The 17,357-nt window shown below is 47.3% G+C and overlaps 1 protein-coding gene across 1 annotated transcript in view; it reads left to right on the forward strand.

The window, feature by feature from the left end:
• PCDH1 (protocadherin 1) overlaps positions 1-17,357 on the forward strand; it is a 211,991-nt gene that overhangs the window by 10,920 nt on the left and 183,714 nt on the right. The window contains exon 3 of the mRNA XM_084851558.1: positions 15,645-15,753. Coding sequence (XP_084707684.1) covers positions 15,645-15,753 — 109 coding nt within the window. The remainder of the gene's footprint in view (positions 1-15,644; positions 15,754-17,357) is intronic.

Consider the following 17,357-nt stretch of genomic DNA (forward strand, 5'->3'; position numbering starts at 1 on the left):
AGGGACCAGAAGGTCTGAACATATAAGACCGACTCTGGCCCGCCGGTACTGGCTGCCTGTATGTTTTGGAGCCCGATTCAAGGTGCTGGGTTTAACCAATAAAACCTTACGTGGCTTGGGGCCACAATACCTGAAGAGTGCCTCTCCCAACACAAACCTAGCCATATATTACGCTCAACATCTAAGGCCCTCCTCCGGCTCCCTTCACCGAGGAAAGCTCGGAGGACGGTGACAAGGGAGAGGGCCTTTTCGGTGGTGGCCCCCAAATAGTGGAATGATCTCCCCGATGAGGCCCACCTGGCGCCAACACTGTTATCTTTTTGGCACCAGGTTAAGACCTTTCTCTTCTCCCAGGCATTTGGCAGCATATGATAAGTTTTAATCGATCCTGGAATGTCTTATGGTTATGGTTGTTTGCTTTTGAGATTGTTTGTTTGAAGTTGTTTTAGGTATATGTTTCTTTTGTGTATATTGCCTGTTCATGTGTTTTTATGTAAATGGTTTTTAATCTCTGTATACTGTATTTTTAATGTTTTTAATCTTTGTAAATTACCCAGAGAGCTCTGGCTATTGGGCGGTATAGAAATGTAAATAATAATATAATGTGCCACTTTAAAAGGTTTTGGTTACTAAATATAAGTAAAATAAACATGCTAAATTCAATCAATCTCTAGGGCATCAGAACATTTTCCAATGTAAACAAAAATTTTCTGCTGCAATTTACTCTATGCAATTATCTGCATAGGAATTTTTCTGGAAAACTCTCCAATTCAAAATTTTCTGGAAAATCCACCTCTCCAGCAGCCTCTTCTCCCTGTAGCTCTAAGTACCCACTTTTCTATAGCTCCTCTGTAGGGGAAAACTGTTGCTGTAAAACTGTCGTGCTAGAAAGGTGACAGTGGAGCCCTGGAAGAAATTGAGGGTGTGAACGAAGAGAACTGTCTTTTGGTTTTGTATGTTTGGATGATATAGTGTTAGTAAAACATTCTGTATTTACTAAAACCAAAAGGTCAAAAGCCTGTTGAAGCCCTAGTTGATCTCTGGAATGGAGAAATGGCCCCAAGGCTGACATGATTGCCCCTCAGCATGTTCTCCCATGCTGTGGCGCCAAATGAACCCCCTGGTGTTCCAGGGTGCTGCAGGCAATGACACAAGTGGGATGTCAACTAGAGCAATGCTGGTGGAAAACTTGGCATGAGTCCAATCGAACATGGGCTAGAGTTCATTTGAAAGCCTATTCTGTGGCAATGAGGGCAGAGTTGCCCAGCAGAGTTTTTTCAGATGGTCAGAGGCCTGTTATCCACTGAGCTTCGCTACTGGGTGGTATAGAAATAAATAAATAATCCTCTGGCCTGCAAGAAGAGGAGGTAGACCACTCCACAGCCTGCTGTGAACAATTTGCATGACGCTTTGCAGATACAATTCATCCTATCCATTCTGATCTGGATGCCATAGTTGATACAGGTCCAGTGGATGTAACATTGGCTCCTGCTTGGCCAATTATAATGGAGATTCTTCAGTTTGTACAGCCTGAGTATGACAGGATCCTTGGAGAGAGAGGCCTGTCACCAGTATGCTCTTGGACCCTTGCCATTCCTGGCTTAGAAAAGCAGCCAGGGTGGTCTGACTGAATGGGTAAGGGCAGTGGTGAATGCCTCTTTATGGAGAGGTGTGACTCCATCTTGCCTAAATGAGAGATTTGTTTAAACATCACCAACAACAACCCTCCCTGAACCCCACTATATTGGATAATTTCTGGCTGATCTCCAATATTCCATTGGAGGTGTTAGAGCATGTGGTGGCTTCTCAACTCCAGGGGTTTTCAGAATGATGCAGATTATCTAGTTCTATTTCAGTCTGGCTTCAGGCCTGGTTATGGGACAGAGACTGCTTTTGGTCATCTTGGTGGATGATCTACACCAGGAATTGGACAGGGGGAATGTGTCCCTGTTAGTTCTGCTGGACCTTTTGGCAGCTTTTGATACCATTGGCCACGGTATCCTTCTGAGGCCTCTGACTGAGATGGGACTGGGAGGCAGTGTTATAAGTGGTTCCGGTTCTTCTTGGAGGGGCGGTCTCAGAAGGTGGTGCTGGGGGATTCCTGTTTGACACCATGGCTATTGCTCAGGGTTCCATCTTCTCCCCCTTGCTGTTTAACATATACATGAAAACACTGGGAGAGATTGTCTGGAGTTTGAGGGTTCGGTGTCACCAGTATGCTGATAACACCCAACTCTGTCTCTCCTTTCTGTCTAAATCCAAGGAAGCTGTTCTGGTTCTAAATCAGTGCCTGTTGTCAGTAATGGACTGGATGAAGGTAAACAAATTGAAGCTTAATCCAGACAAGACAGAAATTCTTTTGGTCAGTCGAAAGGCAGATGAGGGAGTAGGGATCCAACCTGTGTTGGATGGGGTCACACTCCCTCTGAAGACTCAGGCTCACAGTTTGGGTGTACTCTTGGACTCGGGCTTGGCCCTGATCCTGGATGCCCAGGTCTTGGCAGTGACCAGGAGTGATAGGCTACGTAAATCGTCACGTAGCCTATCACGGGTGACTTTAAAAAAAAAAAAAAAAAAAGCGCGTACGCAAATGGCGGCCCCCATAGGGAGCCGCCATTCGTGTTCCTTATTTGGTCGTAAATCTTTACGTAGACTACGGCGAAAATAAGGGCAGCACATTAGCTTACCAAGCCATTAGTCATAATGCGGTTCTTTTCTGCTCCGCCTACATTTTTCCTGCCACTTGGGCTCCACGTGACTGAGGCTCCAACTGGTTATGGAGTCTCTTTTTCTAACAATTCCCTCCTTTAAGTCTTTACTCACGTCTTAAAGCGTTTGAAAGCAGAGTCTCTTTATCAGCACAATAAAGCAAGAGCATCTGTTTCGACAGAGCGGTTTCAATTAATCGCTGGGATAAGCCTCTGACGCAGGGGATAATGCAACAACCAAATAATACTAAAACCCCCACCACTACTACAAGCGAGATTAGAGCCAGGTGTTTCCACTTTCCAAACCAGTTTTCTAGCCACGCAGCCAGGGGGTTATTAATCCCTGAATTTTTGACCAACTCTTCGGATAGTGTGGTGAGACCTTGCAAAGCCTTCGTCACCGTGCCATCTGGGGCAGTGTTATTGGGGATGAAGGTGCAACACCATCCACCTAGCATAACACATACTCCTCCCTTCTCTGCTAACATCATGTCAAGAACACGCCGATTTTCCCATGCCATTTGACCAGTGGCATCTAGCTGCTCAGCTAGTCCTTTTACAGCATCACGAGTATAATTTATAAATCTTTGCTGATTATAATAAATGTAATTGATCCAATCTACATTTTTATTAATAGTCGCCCACCAGAATAGGGTCGACTCAAATCTGGCAGCGATTTGGTTTCTCCCTTTGAATTCATCCGGTACTCCCCTGGGTACCCCTATAGAGTCAATATATATTTGACTGTCAAAAGGGGTTTCCGACCGTTTTTGTCGAAATCGGCCAGTTCTTCTTGTTGGGTGGTATGCAATAGAAAAGTGGACTGCCAGCTGAACTAGCCCACAGACTCCTGACCAATTGGAGGGCAACACTTCATATAACTCTAGACCCCCACAATACCACCAGAGGTCAGCCCATGAGATTGAGAGAGAATTATTCTTAAACCTTGTGGAATTTACACATCCCCATCTGTCTCTTAGGTTTCCTACAGACTCACTCACGTCTGTAGAACTTCGATGTATACACCCAGTATGATTCTTTTGCTGCACAAAAGCCATGGGGGGTATAACGCGATTCTCTATTTTGAGGGGAGGGTACAATCTATTGAGGGTCTGGCACTCCTCCTCTCCCCATGCGTTGGGGTGCTGGAACAAACGGATCACACAAGTAAGGAGAGAAGGAGTGTCCCATCCTAGAGGAAAAGGCAGTACCTTTGCTACCGATCTTCCTGCAGCACAAATAAAACAGTCAGACTTATTTAATGACTTGGCGGTATATTTTACCCATTCTAGCCATACATTATCAGTTTCCTCCATTATTGGGATCCCTAATCTGGCCTTCCAGGGGTGCTTCCCTATTTCTGGGATCTTTATTAAGGGCGTGCGTGGGGTTGCAGGGGTTAACCTGGCTTGCTTCACTATTTGCTTAATAGTCTGATGGACCCGTGGCAGGCTCCAGCGATCTAATCCCCACTGCCCTCCCTTTGTGAGACAAACTTTGGCCCTCAGCGGTAGTTGGCTTCTCCAAGTACCAGTATAATAGGTGTAGGTTAATAGGTTAACTGTATTTCGAAAACCTTTTTTCCTAAGTAAGTAATAGACTTCATGGACTTATTTATTTATTTATTTATTTATTGCATTTATACCCCGCCTTTCTCCCTCTCGCAAGGAACTCAAGGCAGCTTACATTATCCTCCTCCTCACCGTTGTATCCTCACAACATCAATCCTGTGAGGTAGGTTGGGCTGAGAGTCTGTGACTGGCCCAAAGTCACCCAGTGAGCTTCCATGGCCAAGTGGGGACTAGAACCCGGATCTCCCGGCTCCCAGTCCGTCACTCTCACCACTACACTACACTGGCTCTCTATTCTGCCCCTAGAGAAGTCCTGAAGACCGTGTTTCCCCCTTCTTGACAACAAGATTGCTTTAACCCCATTACCCCATGAGTAAGCAATATCAGGACCCAGAGCCTCCCCATTTTAGCGGGGAGTGTCTACTTGATTAAGCTCGGTTGAGTCGGATTTTGGCCTTTCCTAGGTGTTGGGACTTATAAACATGAGGCGATTGTGGCTCCTGGATGACTTCTTCGCCTGTGTCCCTGGCAGCTTCCGGAGGTGTGCCAGGGAGCAGGGGACTGTTGCCTGTGGCCTCCTGTTCTCTCCGGGTGACAGGAGGAGGCAGGGGTCGTCTAAATGGCTTCAACCGGCTGCAATGTGTCCATTTGCTAGAACCTACAAGTTTTACACATGAATGGCTGGTAGGCCCTTCCCAGGTAGGGCCCTTCCCACCCTTCCTTCAAAGCTTCTTTATTCCACTTTTTCAGGAATACTTCACTCCTGGTTGGAAGAGATGGATGGGGGCATCTAGCGGCAATCTCTGGATCACAACGGCAAAGGCATTTTTACTGCCAGTGTAAATGTTTACTCGCTTTCCTTTGCCTGCTTGCAGAGCTCTTGTCAAGGCTCTTCAGCCCCCTCTAACGGTTCATCTTCAAGATCTGGCCGACCCTTGGTGTCCAAGTCTAGTACTTCAAGACAATCATGATCCAGGAGCCCCGGCCCACGTGTGGCCTGTATTGCCGGTAGCAGGGTGGCGATGTTGAAGCTAGAGCAGGCCTTGAAAGTGAGGTTTTCGTTCGTTAGCGGGCCTATTTCATATTGGGAATGCCGAGCTGGGTTGAGGAATTTGCTTCCTCCCCCTGACCCTAAGATTTGTGGCACCCCATGTGGCACCCAAACCTCGATGGTCCCTCCCATTGTCATTTTTTCAGCTTCAGTGCAGATTAAGGCTGTTGCCGCCACCGCTCTCAAGCAGCTCGGCCATCCTCATGCCACAACATCAAGGACTTTGGAGTAATAGCCCACTGGCCTCCAGGAAGGGCCCGTCTGTTGGCAGAGTACTCCCGAGGCTACGCCCTTATTCTCATGCACATAGAGTCTAAATGGTCGACTGGGATTTGGCATAGCGAGGGCCGGTGGTGACACAAGGGCAGCTTTAAGGCTGAGGAAAGACTTATTCATTTCTTTAGTCCATTTCCATTTGTCTAATTTATCTTTCTACAGCGCCTCATATAGTGGCCGTGCTATTTCTCCATAGTCGGCTCTCCATAGCCGACAGAATCCAGTCAATCCCAGGTAGGCCCTTAGTTCACGGGGGGATGTAGGGACAGGGGTGTGACGAATGACTTCGATTCTTTCTGATCCCAAGCTTTGGGTCTCCTTAGCTAAGTGGTAGCCTAGGAATTTTACAGTTGGTCGGACCAGCTGCACCTTTTCCCTTGACACCTTATAGCCCCCCTCTGCTAGATGATTAAGGAGGGAAATTGTTCCACTTAGGCACATATCCTTGGCCTTGGCTGAAATCAGGAGGTCATCACAATACTGAAGGAAATGCACCACAAGGTGCTGATGGACCCAAGGCTCGAGGTCCCTTTGAAGCTGCTGGCCAAAAACAACCGGCGAAAGATTGAGCCCCTGAGGGATCACTGTCCATGTTAATTGAAACTTTGACTCACCCTCTGGGCTCTCCCACTCAAAGGCGAACAAAGGCCTCGAATCAGGATGGAGTGGGATGCTAAAGAAAGCGTCTTTCAGGTCTGTGACAGTGAACCATGCATGATTTTCTGGAATTCTTACAAGGAGGGTATGTGGGTTAGGGACCACAGGGTGGGGGGCCTCGATCTGCTGGTTAATGAGGCGGAGGTCTTGCACCAGACGAAACCCCTTGCCCCCCCTTTTGATACAGCGAGAATGGGTGTGTTGTAGGGGGACATTATCTCTATGAGTCGACCTTCCTCTCGGAGTTTCGTTATTACTGGTTGTAGACCCAACTTCCCTTGGCGTGAAAGGGGATACTGTTTCACATGAACTGGTTTCGCCCCCTCTTTGAGAGGAATTTTGTACGGTGCTGCCGATTTGGCACGGGAGGCCCCTCCAACCCCGGCCCAAACTAGAGGATTGACTCTGTTTTCTATTAAGCACCAGTCTTCTTTTGCCTCTGAGGTGGGTTCCTCTATGGCTTTCAAAAGGGCCATTTGAGTTACTGCTCTGTTGCTTGGGAGTCGTCCTTCCATTGTTCCATCAGGAGTGAAAGTGATCTCAATTTGGAGCTTAGTCAATAAGTCCCTCCCTAACAATGCCACCGGACAGGAGGGGGTACAGACAAACGCGTGCTCTAGGTGCGTTTTCCCAACTTTGGTGAATAAGGGAGAGAGAGGGGCACTCGGGTTGCCCTTCCCTCGACCCCCATTATGGTGGTAGATCCCCCACTTCCCGTTGGTGGCTTGCTAAGGGGAAGGATGGACAAGGCGGCCCCTGTATCTACAAGGGCATCGTAGGAGCGGCCTCCAACTTTAATTTTGACCATGGGGTCCCATCTTGCCTCGGGGACGGCCAAGAGGGGGCCGGGCCCTGGTCTGTCCTAATCTCTTTCTTGTTCATACAACACTCTTTGCCCTTCCCCCCTACTTTCTATCTCTTTCTGTTTTAGGGCTTCATAGTCTCGTTTCCAGTGCCCAAAAAGTGCACTGATGCTTTCCTAAGGGAGGCCCTTTTCTGTTCCCCTTTCCACCCTTCTTAGTCCCTCCTTGTTCTGGCTTGAGAACTGCAGCAAGTAATTTTGCCTGCTTCTTATCTTTTTTCTTTCTCTTCTTCTTCTCGTCTTTCATAGACCTTCTGGGCTACTTCAACCAGGACTCCTAAATCAGCCGCTAGGCCTCCTTTGACTTTTTGTAACTTCTTTCTGATATCTTGGCAGCTATTTCCTACAAACTGCGTTGTGAGAACTCGTTGGTTATTTGGGTCATTTAGATCGATGTCAGTATATTTGGCGAAGGCTTCTTTCAGCCTTTGGAGGAAGACAGCGGGGGGCTCGCTTTTGTCCTGTTTTAACGTCAGGACCTTTTGCAGATTGGGGGCCCTTCGAGCGGCCTGTTTCATGCCTGCTAAAACAAGCCGAACGTATTCGGCATGTAATTGCCTTTGCGCCGCCGTGGCCACTCCCCAGTCAGGCCTCCCACTGGGCAAAACCTCTGCCACCCACTGTTCAGTCGCCTGGGGGTTCTCCTCTCTAAATCTAGCCCGTGCCCCCGCAAGAATAGTTGGTTTCTGACTAAGGAAACAAGTGTTTAATAGCATTTGTGTGTCGTCCCAGGTAGGATTGTGTGTGAGCCTCACATTCTCCATTAAGGATAACAATGGACCGGGGTCCTCCTCAAAGGGAGGATTAAACTGTTTCCAACTGTACAAATCAGACGTCGTAAAGGGGACGTAAACAAACATTGTCCCCTGAGGGTGTTGGGCGGTAGGATCGGGGACCTCTCTAATAGGGAAAGTCAATTTCACTGGTGGCTGAGGGTCCTTTCGCAAATTGTAATTAGGCCCTACTTTAGTTTCCCCTTCTTTATCAGGCGCCTTTTCTTGGGTTCAAGGCCCCCAAGCACCCTTCATCTCTTTAAAAAGTTTTTCGAGGGCGTCCAAACGATCTTGGAAAGTGTCCTCAAACTCAGTCATAGACTCGGGACCAGGCCTTCGCTCACGAGGGGGGTCTCCCTCTGGAATTTTTAATGGTTGCATCCCTTAGGCAGGCTCCCTTGGAGGAAATGGAGGCTGGGGCGGGCGTGATCCCCCCGCGACAGCCGTCCCGTAGGGAGGAGGAAGCAATGGATCCTCGGGGGCCATAGCTAGCACCCTGGGTGGTCCCTTCCTCATTAATTTTTTTCCAGTTATCACAGGGAGGGCCAAGGACATACATTTAACTACTCACGGGGCGGGCTTGCTGCCGAGGGGTACGCAAGTTGCCCATGAATCAATATAGGGGAACTGGTCCCAACGTCCCCTCTGTGTTACTATTATATGTACATCAGAAACTAAAGTTGGGTCAAAAGACCCCCCAGGTGGCCATTTGGGCTCCAATATCGGTCATTCCCTGGTACAAAGAAGGACAAGACGATCCTTCGTCATCTTAGTTCCATAGTCTTGTTTGAAATGTGACCAGTTGCGCAAATAACACTCCAAGGGCGTATGGGACTCTCCAGAGGGCCTGGATTGGGACCCGCGCATGACAGTGGGATTTCACTCAACGATTCTCGCGCTTCGCCCTCCTCTGACCCAGCCCATCGCCGGGGTAGGGAACTGCAGATCAGGGCTCCTCACTCGCTTCGCCCGTAGGCGTCTCACACAATCACAAACGTACCACCGTCCCACGTGTATCCTCTAATGTAAGCTGTTTCACTTACCCCAAAGGCCTCTTCTGTCCCGCCCACAGCTGCGTCCAGCTGCTTATTGATCCACTGCCGGTGCCTAAAAGGAGTGATCATGTCTCCCTCTCCCTCTGGCGTTGGTCCCCAAGCACCTTCGCCGCCGCCGACGTGAGGAGAAGGCAGTGTAAAACAACCGCCTGTGGCCACTCCTCCTCCATGGCCCCTCGGCTCAGCACGAAGGGGACGCACCCCGAAGCAGGATCCGAGTCATGGCACCAAATTGTTAGATAAAAAGTTCTTGCTTCTGATCGAAAGAAAGGATGCCAGGCAGGCAGCAGTGGATCCAACACTATTTCATTAGTCGTTTTGCAAAACGGGTGCAGAGCAGTCTGGACCCCGAGATACATGTGCAAAAGCCTTTTATACTTTATCACTTCCATTGTTCTTGCCAGTAACCAATAAACAGTCAGCACACTAGCTTACCAAGCCAGTAACCAATAAACAGTCAGCACATTAGCTTACCAAGCCATTAGTCATAATGCAGTTCTTTTCTGCTCCGCCTACATTTTTCCCGCCACTTGGGCTCTACGTGACTGAGGCTCCAACCAGTTATGGAGTCTCTTTTTCTAACATGAGCAGCTAGAATCCCTTCCAGCTAGGGTGGGAGTAGGCAACATGGCACCTGCAGGCACCAGTGTTTCCCTAGATACCATATTTGGTGCCTGCTGAGGTGCCACACACCTCCCAGTTTAAAAAAACAAAAACTTCCCAGCAGCTGGGATCTCTTCAAAGCAAAGTGAGGCCCTCCAGCTGCTGCCATCTTCATATCCCAGGAATGCTTCTGGGCCACATATGGGGCCCAGAGACATTCTTAGGAAATGAAGATGGTGGGAAGCCGCAGGCTGATGCTTTCCTCAATACTTCTGGTTGATAAGCAGGCAGTGCTAAAGAGATCAGCAAGGGCTAGGGAGAACAGTGGGGCTAAGAAAGGCAGTGGTAAGCCTCCTGGGGTCTGGAAGAGTCATTGGGAACAACATGTGTGTGAGAAAAAGGGAGGGAGAGAGAAAAGGTTTAGGGGGATTTTAGAAGGATCCTGAAAAGAGTAAGCGTGTTTTTTTGTATTCTTGCAGTAACAGCGTTGATGGTTTCTTAAAAGATCCGGTGCATAGGCCCATAACACAAATTTGCATGTGTTCAAGTCGAAGCGGGGAGGGCGGCACACCACTAATACAAATATGTGCGTGTTTGTGTGTGTGTATGTGTATAGATAGATTCATACATACTGAACATACATTAGAAGTATGCACTGATCCCCCTCCCTCTTCAACTCAGAGCCTAATTCAGTGGTTTGGAAAACATCTCTCTTCTGCTCAGGCCAATTTGAAGTCAGTCCACTTCAGCTCAATACCAAACCCAAATCAAGGTTCAGAAAACTGAGTCTTTATGCTTCCTGTTGACTCTCATGGGAAATTTTTACAAAAAACACTGTAACTTTTTTCTCTTGGTCAGAACTGGATGATAGTTGCCAGCATAGTTGCCTCTTAGGAAGGGTTTATACATGTCCAATGTCAGCATAATAGGTGCAGGGTTTTTTGTATTATGTGCCTTTATATTTTGATTTTCTTTTAAAGGAAAGTGCCAGTAACTTTTTTATTCCTTGGAATAAAGTGCCAGTAACTTTTTTATTCCTTGGAAGAATGGATGGACATTTCAGGATTTGTTACCCCATCAGAGAAGATCATGTCTCCTAACTGCAGAATGATAGCCCCAGGGTTTTTTTGTGCAAGGGTAGCCTTGACATTTTGAGGGTCCCCAAAAGATGACATACTTATCTCCCTACATTCTTTGTGGACCATTGTTCTAAAAATTATAGACAGCCTAGAGATGTCCCTAAGTAAGAAACCAACAAAGTTTTAGAAGGATAGGTGCAGCAGTTCATGTGGAAGGGGAGTTTTCCAGTTTAGGGGAGGGAGTGATTTGGTTTCCCTTCCCTTCCCCTTCCCCCCCAATAGTTTTTGGTTAAATTTGTATGAAAATACACAGGTCATTAGAGGTGCCCCCAAGATGAGAAACCTGCCAAGTTTCAGAAGAATAGGAGCAGGGGCCAGGGAATTTGATGCTTGAAATCCAGTTTAAGGCTGTTTCATAGTTAAGTGCGCTGGCACTGGAGGAATGGCCATCTCATGGCCCCATCCTTGCCCTCTCCCAAAGCACAGTGATGGGACACCATGGTAAAAATGTGTCCTAGGATTAGAAGATGGACCTGTGACTCATTGAACCACGGTCCTTCCCTTCTCCTGCACCTCTTAGCAAAACTAAAGCAAAGTATGTTACTTTGAGACAGAAAGATTACCCAATTCTGCTTGGGCTTCAGACTTGATTCAAACTGAATGTATTTCCCATATATATCTATATATAGATATATATGGGATGTGCGTGCGTGTATATATATATATATATAATCATTGAATCATAGAATAGTAGGGTTGGAAAGGGCCTATAAGACCATCGAGTCCAACCCCCTGCTCAATGCAGGAATCCAAGTCCGAGCATCCCTGGCAGATGACTGTCCAGCCTCGTTTTGAATGCCTCCAGTGTGGGAGAGCCCACCGCCTCCCTAGGTAATTGGTGTGTGTGCGTGTGTGTCTGTGTGTATATATAAATAAATAAAATTATTGTATGTAGATGGTTTTTTAAAAAATAAAATAAGCAACAGCAAACAGAACTTCACTCAGTCTTGCTCTGTATCCATATAGGAATTCAGTTACTCACTAAAATATATATACACACACAATTACACACAGGTAATTGTGATTAACAAATAGATTCCAATTTAACTAACAAAATGTTTTGGCTTCCACCTTCATCAGCTGTTAAGATACAAATTCTATTTCCAAGGTGGCAGTTATTGACCTGTGAGGATGGAATGTTCAGATCAGTTGCAGAAGTTAAGCAGTGTTTGTACTGTCCTCCAGGTTAAGGCCGTGTGGTGCCTAAGTGCCAAGGGTATATATCCAGAAGTTCTCCCTCTTAGTCAATGTTGTTGGATCTGTTGGTATATCTATAGCTGTTAGAGATAAGTCAAACAGGTTATGGCCCTCAGTGTTGAGATACTTTGCAACTGGTTGCTCCACTTTTTAAGTCAAGTTTTCCAATTTGTGGTTTCTGCAGTGTGTGCATAGGTCAGTAGTAGTTTTTCCTACATATTGGATATGACATCCTGTTTTATTTGCACTCAATTATATAAATTATATTGCAGGACCTACAGGTGATGTTCTGTTTGATGTAATATGTTCATCCCATCCTCATGCTTTTGATAGTAGTTGTCTCCATGAGATACATGCGGGTGATACAGTATCCTCCTTGTTATGCACAAGCCCCCATTGTATTTTCCTCCCCACAACCTTATTTGTGCCAAGACTTCACCAGGATTCAGCCAATGAGTCTGTTTTCAAGACTAGAGCTAAGTTATGGAGAAACTCTGAGCATGTAGTAAGAGCCTTTCCTTCACCACTGAAGCTAGAGTTCATGAAAAATGAAACACACACACACAAGTGACAAAACATGCATAGGTCCAGGCTGAAAGGGTAGTCAATTAATTAGACTGGAATTGGGTGTGCAGTGTATTAAGCCTGCAGTACCATGCTCACAACTCAGAACTTACTTCTGAGTAAACATGCCAAAGATCAGGGTGCAAACCTCCCTGCAAAAGTAACTTGTGCTGGAATCCTGTGCACACTTTCCTCTAGGTAAGCCTCATTAAATGTAATGGGGCTTACTATTAAGTACGCATACATAGGATTGTATGAGTGAGCAGTATTTATCCCCCCTCCTATTTTTATTAAAGCTTTCTGTTCATAGGAACATAGGAAGGTACCTTCTACTGAGTCAAAATGTTGGTCCATCTAGCCCAGTATTGTCAACACCGACTGGCAGCATCTCTCCAGGGTTTCAGGCATGATTCTTTCCTAGCCCTCCCTGGAGATGCTGGGGATTGAACCCAGGACCTTCTGCATGCCAAGCCTGTGCTCTCCCACTGAGCTACAGCCCTTCCTATTGCTGGATAATGACAACTGACAAACAAAAGAACCCCAGATTTGTTCCTCTGCAACCATGTGAACCCACTTTTCTTGAAGATTTGGATGAGGAGGATAAAGTGAAATACAGTTCAGAACTTCTCTTACCTACCAAAGATAATTCTGTTTGAGAATCCCCCAAGATATGCTCTGGGTGGAATACAGAAGAGGCAGAAACACCAGGATAGAGGATAAAAGAAGAAGAAGAAAAGAAGAATGGTGATTGGGAAAGGAGTGGGGAGAGAGATAACTCCCCAAGCCAAGTGTCTCCTTTCAGAGAGGAAGCACTTTGGAGGAATTTAGGAGGCTGTGGAGGGTCTGTAAGGATTGCACACATTAACGATATGAGGGGAGATAGCTGAGGGCTTTTTCTTCTTAAAAACTGTCAAACCTATTTAAAAGCCCCAGCATTTCTCGATCATGGTGTCACATAGTCCTAACCCTCCTTTAGGAATAATCTTGAGGCCTGCAGCTATTTAGAAGGACTTAAACTGAAGGGGGGAGAAAGCCATATGTGGAGGCTGATTGAATCTTTTGCTGTGCTGAAGCTACTAAATTCCTGCAGAAGCCAAAGGTTCCAGTTTGGGGCAGTAAACTCAGATGCTGTGTGAAATACCAGTATTTCACATGGAGGTCTTCCTGCCCTTCTCTCTCCCTCTTCAAAAAGTCATTGCAACCAAACTCCCAGCAGCGGGCATGTAAGAGCAGACAACTAGAGGGAGAGAGAAAAAACAATGAGCGGAAGGAAAGGTGGCAGTCTCCCCTCTAGTTTAAAAGACTGGTGCATTCAAACTACTCTCCCCATTGGTCTTCTAGGGGAGTGAGCCCTAAGGCCTCCTTAGTAACTCCAAGGCTACTGAGCTCAGGGGGAAGAAGCAGACTCGTATTAAGGCAGATGATGGCAATTGGGGCTGTTCAGAAGATCCGGGGCCCGTGCCCAGGTGGTCCTCCCTTAACAATGCCAATGGCTTGCAGTGAGGAGAAGAAAGCAGGACCGTGAGTGCCTGCACACATGCATGCATGTATGGTGGATACATGGGGTGCTTGCGGGTATGTATGTGTGAATGGATGGAGGATGGATGGATGGGGTTTGAGTGTGTGTGCATGTATGTGTGTGTGACAGAAAGAGAGGGCGCACATGTCTATGGATGGTGAGCCAGGATGAGAGAGATAGATAATGTGTATGGGTGGTGAGCCAGAGAGAGAGGGAGAAAGAGATAGGGGGAGGAACACGTTGCCTGGTTGGGAGAGAAAAAGAGTTTGCCTTCTGTGAAATAGGCTTGTAGTGGTGCTGAAAACTGTGAGTTCAAATGAATTGTGTAGCATGTTGGGCCTCAGCCCCCACTTCTCCCTCATACTCAGTCTTTTGCACAGGTTTTTTGTCCTTTCTGACTAGCCAAGCCTCCCATGGCATCCATTTTATAATGTTGCCCCAGACAGTTTCTCAAATTGCCAAATGTGCCCATGAGCCCTAAAAGGTTGCCTACCGCTAAGTTAGGTTAACAAGGATCTTCTGAGTATAGGTATACTGGGGGGGGGGGGGCACAAACTTTGGCTTTGGTAGTAAACATTGTTTGGTTTGTCACCAGAACCACAAGGGGAGAGGACATGCCCCTGACCTCACATGGCACCTCCAAAAAGCAGCACAAAGTCTGGGAATGTCCTTTCTTCCCCATTCCAGTTGCAGTCAGGAGCTGGAGAGGGTGCTGAGTGTTCCATGTGTTGCAGAAACAAGCACCTGCTCCGTCTCCAGCTCAGCTTGAGAGAGGATGGTGAGTGTGCTTTGACTCTGTGCTTGCTAGGTACACACAGTGCCCAGGAAGGGCACAGGCAAGCTGATATGCCTCTCCAGCCCCAGCTCTACGCTGGAGGGATGTGTGTGTGTGTGCGCTTTGGCTTTGCACTTGCTTGATGTTCCATGTGCCCAGCAAACTCAGAGCCAAGATTAATCCCAGGCTTTCTCTGAACCTTGGGGCTGGGGGCTAACAATCATCCCCCCTCCAGCGACCGATAATGTATATTAAGGCCACTTAATGCTCTAAAGTGCTATATAAATACTAAGTATACTTATTAACCATGTATATCAAGAATTGTAGACCACACCCAGTTTATTCACATTGTTCTTCTCCCCATCCTGCAGCGTGGAATTTAGTCACTGGACTGGAAAGATTTCTGCTGTATGAAACTCCACTGGAGAAGCAGGGGGTGGGGTGGGGGAGGGAAGAGTTATTTAGACTAAATTGTACTAACGGTTTTGTTGTCTGTTGTAGAAAATCCAGATGCTCCTCCTCTATTGTTATAAAGAAAATAAATCAATGCAGGTTGCCTACTGCATTCGCCAGGTTGCCTATTCAAGCCCCAGTCGTGGCTTATCATGTCATCTGAACCTGGGTGGAATGGCCTGTTGTAGGGTTTTTGTAGGGTTGTTTCCCCCTCCCAACAAGGCATGCCACCTGACTTCAGATGACATAGCAAACCATGGCAACACCCTGGCAGGGGTTGAATATTCAAAATGGCTGCAAGCACACACTGCAAGCCACCATGGCTTAAATAAGCCATGCTGGGCTGTGATGATTGTGTAAACTGGCCCAGTTGCTGCCTTTTCTGAACTACTAGCCCTGTAATTCCCCAGCAGAAAATGATGGTCTTTGTGTCATTTCCAGCCAGAACAGGCACCCTGCCAGTGTCTTCCAGTGGTGGAGTCCTCTGCCATCTGCTACCGCATCCCTTTTCCCAAAAATGAGCAGGGGGGAGTTGGCGGAGCAGAACAGAGTATCAGCTGGAAGGGGGCTGGCATGTTTGTCCTTTGAGTGCTGTCAAATGCTCAGAGAGCCCCCTCAAGACTTTATGAGCTTTTAGCTTAACGCTCAAAGGACACAACTGCTTTTTGTGAATCACAAGGCTGCTCACACATTTATAATCACTTCCTGTAGAAGGTAATGCAGAATTTTCATGAGGGGCTGCATATGTCTTTGGAAAGTCACAGCTTGCCACAAGTAGTTGACCTTGTGACCGGCCTTCCTCTTGGCTACTGTAATTGTCACTCCTTCCCCATATTGGAGGTGTCCAACCTCCATGAACGTGTCTGCAGATCCTTGGGGTGTCCCAACACAGACTGCCTCCATTTAAAAAAAAGGAAGCCTGATGCCGCTGCTCATGTGGGAACTAATGGCACCTAATTGCTGCCTGACAGAAGGCAGCTCTGCTTGAGCAGAGTGGGGAATTGGAGGCAACTGCTTAAAACACGTTAGTGCTCTGGCACTAGCCGTGGGTGCACCATGCTCTCCATAATCACTCTGCATCCCTCCTGCCTACCTACCTGCCACTGCTCCTGATTCCATTTGTTATCAGCACTGCCCTTAAAAAAAAGAAAGAAAAAATTCCTATGGCAGTGAGTATTGGCAAGTGAAGGCTAGGGGTGGACGAAAGTCCCTTACCTTTCGCCGAAGCTTGTTCGTGGTGGGGGGGAGGCGCTTCGCTGCTCCCCCTGCGAAGTTCAGGCCGGGGGGGGAGGCTTCCCGCCTCGCCCCGGCCGAAATTCAGGCCGGGGGGGAGGCTTCCCGCCTCGCCCCGGCCGAAATTCAGGCCGGGGAGGAGGCTTCCCACCTCGCCCGGCCGCGACCTCGAAAGTTAAAAAAAAAAAAAACGCCCCCGTGATAGGCTACGTGACGATTGACGTAGCCTATCACGGCTGAGTTTGCAAATCTAGCCATGATAGGCTACGGTAATCGTCACGTAGCCTATCACGGGGGCGTTTGTTTTTTTTGTTGTTGTTGTTGGAATGGCGGCGGCGGCAGCCGGTCAAAAGACCGGCTGCCGCTCCCACCCCGCACGAACAGCTGCCGAACCGCCAGCCGGACCCGCCGCCGGGAGGGACATTCGGCGAAGGTAAGTCGGAGGATTTCTCCCCGAAACTTGTTCGGGGGGCCGAACACGGCGCTCGGCCCCCCAAAGTTTCGGGGAGAAATTCTCCGCCATCCCTAGTGAAGGCCCAGAAAAAAACTGGAAAAATTCTGAAAGAAAATGTTTTTTTCCCATTTCTTTCCTGAGGGGGATCCCCCCCCCCAATTAAATAGCTTTGGATTATGAAATATTTTCTTTTTTAATTTAAGACGGAGTGTTTGTGTAGTGTTACTCAGCCTACTCCTCACGAAATGATTTCTAAGAACTATGTAATAAGAACGCTTTTTACACAGAAAGACAAGAGATGTAAAATGTCAGGAAATAATGAAGCCATGGGGAAAACTGTTTTTTTAATCCTCTCTGTGAGATTCCCAGCATAGTTAGTTCTTTCATTTTTATTAAAATTATTGATCTAAAGTATATTTTACTGATAGACATTTATGCTCAGGTTCCCCACATGTGAGTAGAGTCAC

Source organism: Heloderma suspectum, chromosome 4 (assembly GCF_057233095.1).
Source record: "Heloderma suspectum isolate Gila_16-S chromosome 4, 16-S_ref, whole genome shotgun sequence".
Lineage (NCBI taxonomy): Eukaryota > Metazoa > Chordata > Lepidosauria > Squamata > Helodermatidae > Heloderma > Heloderma suspectum.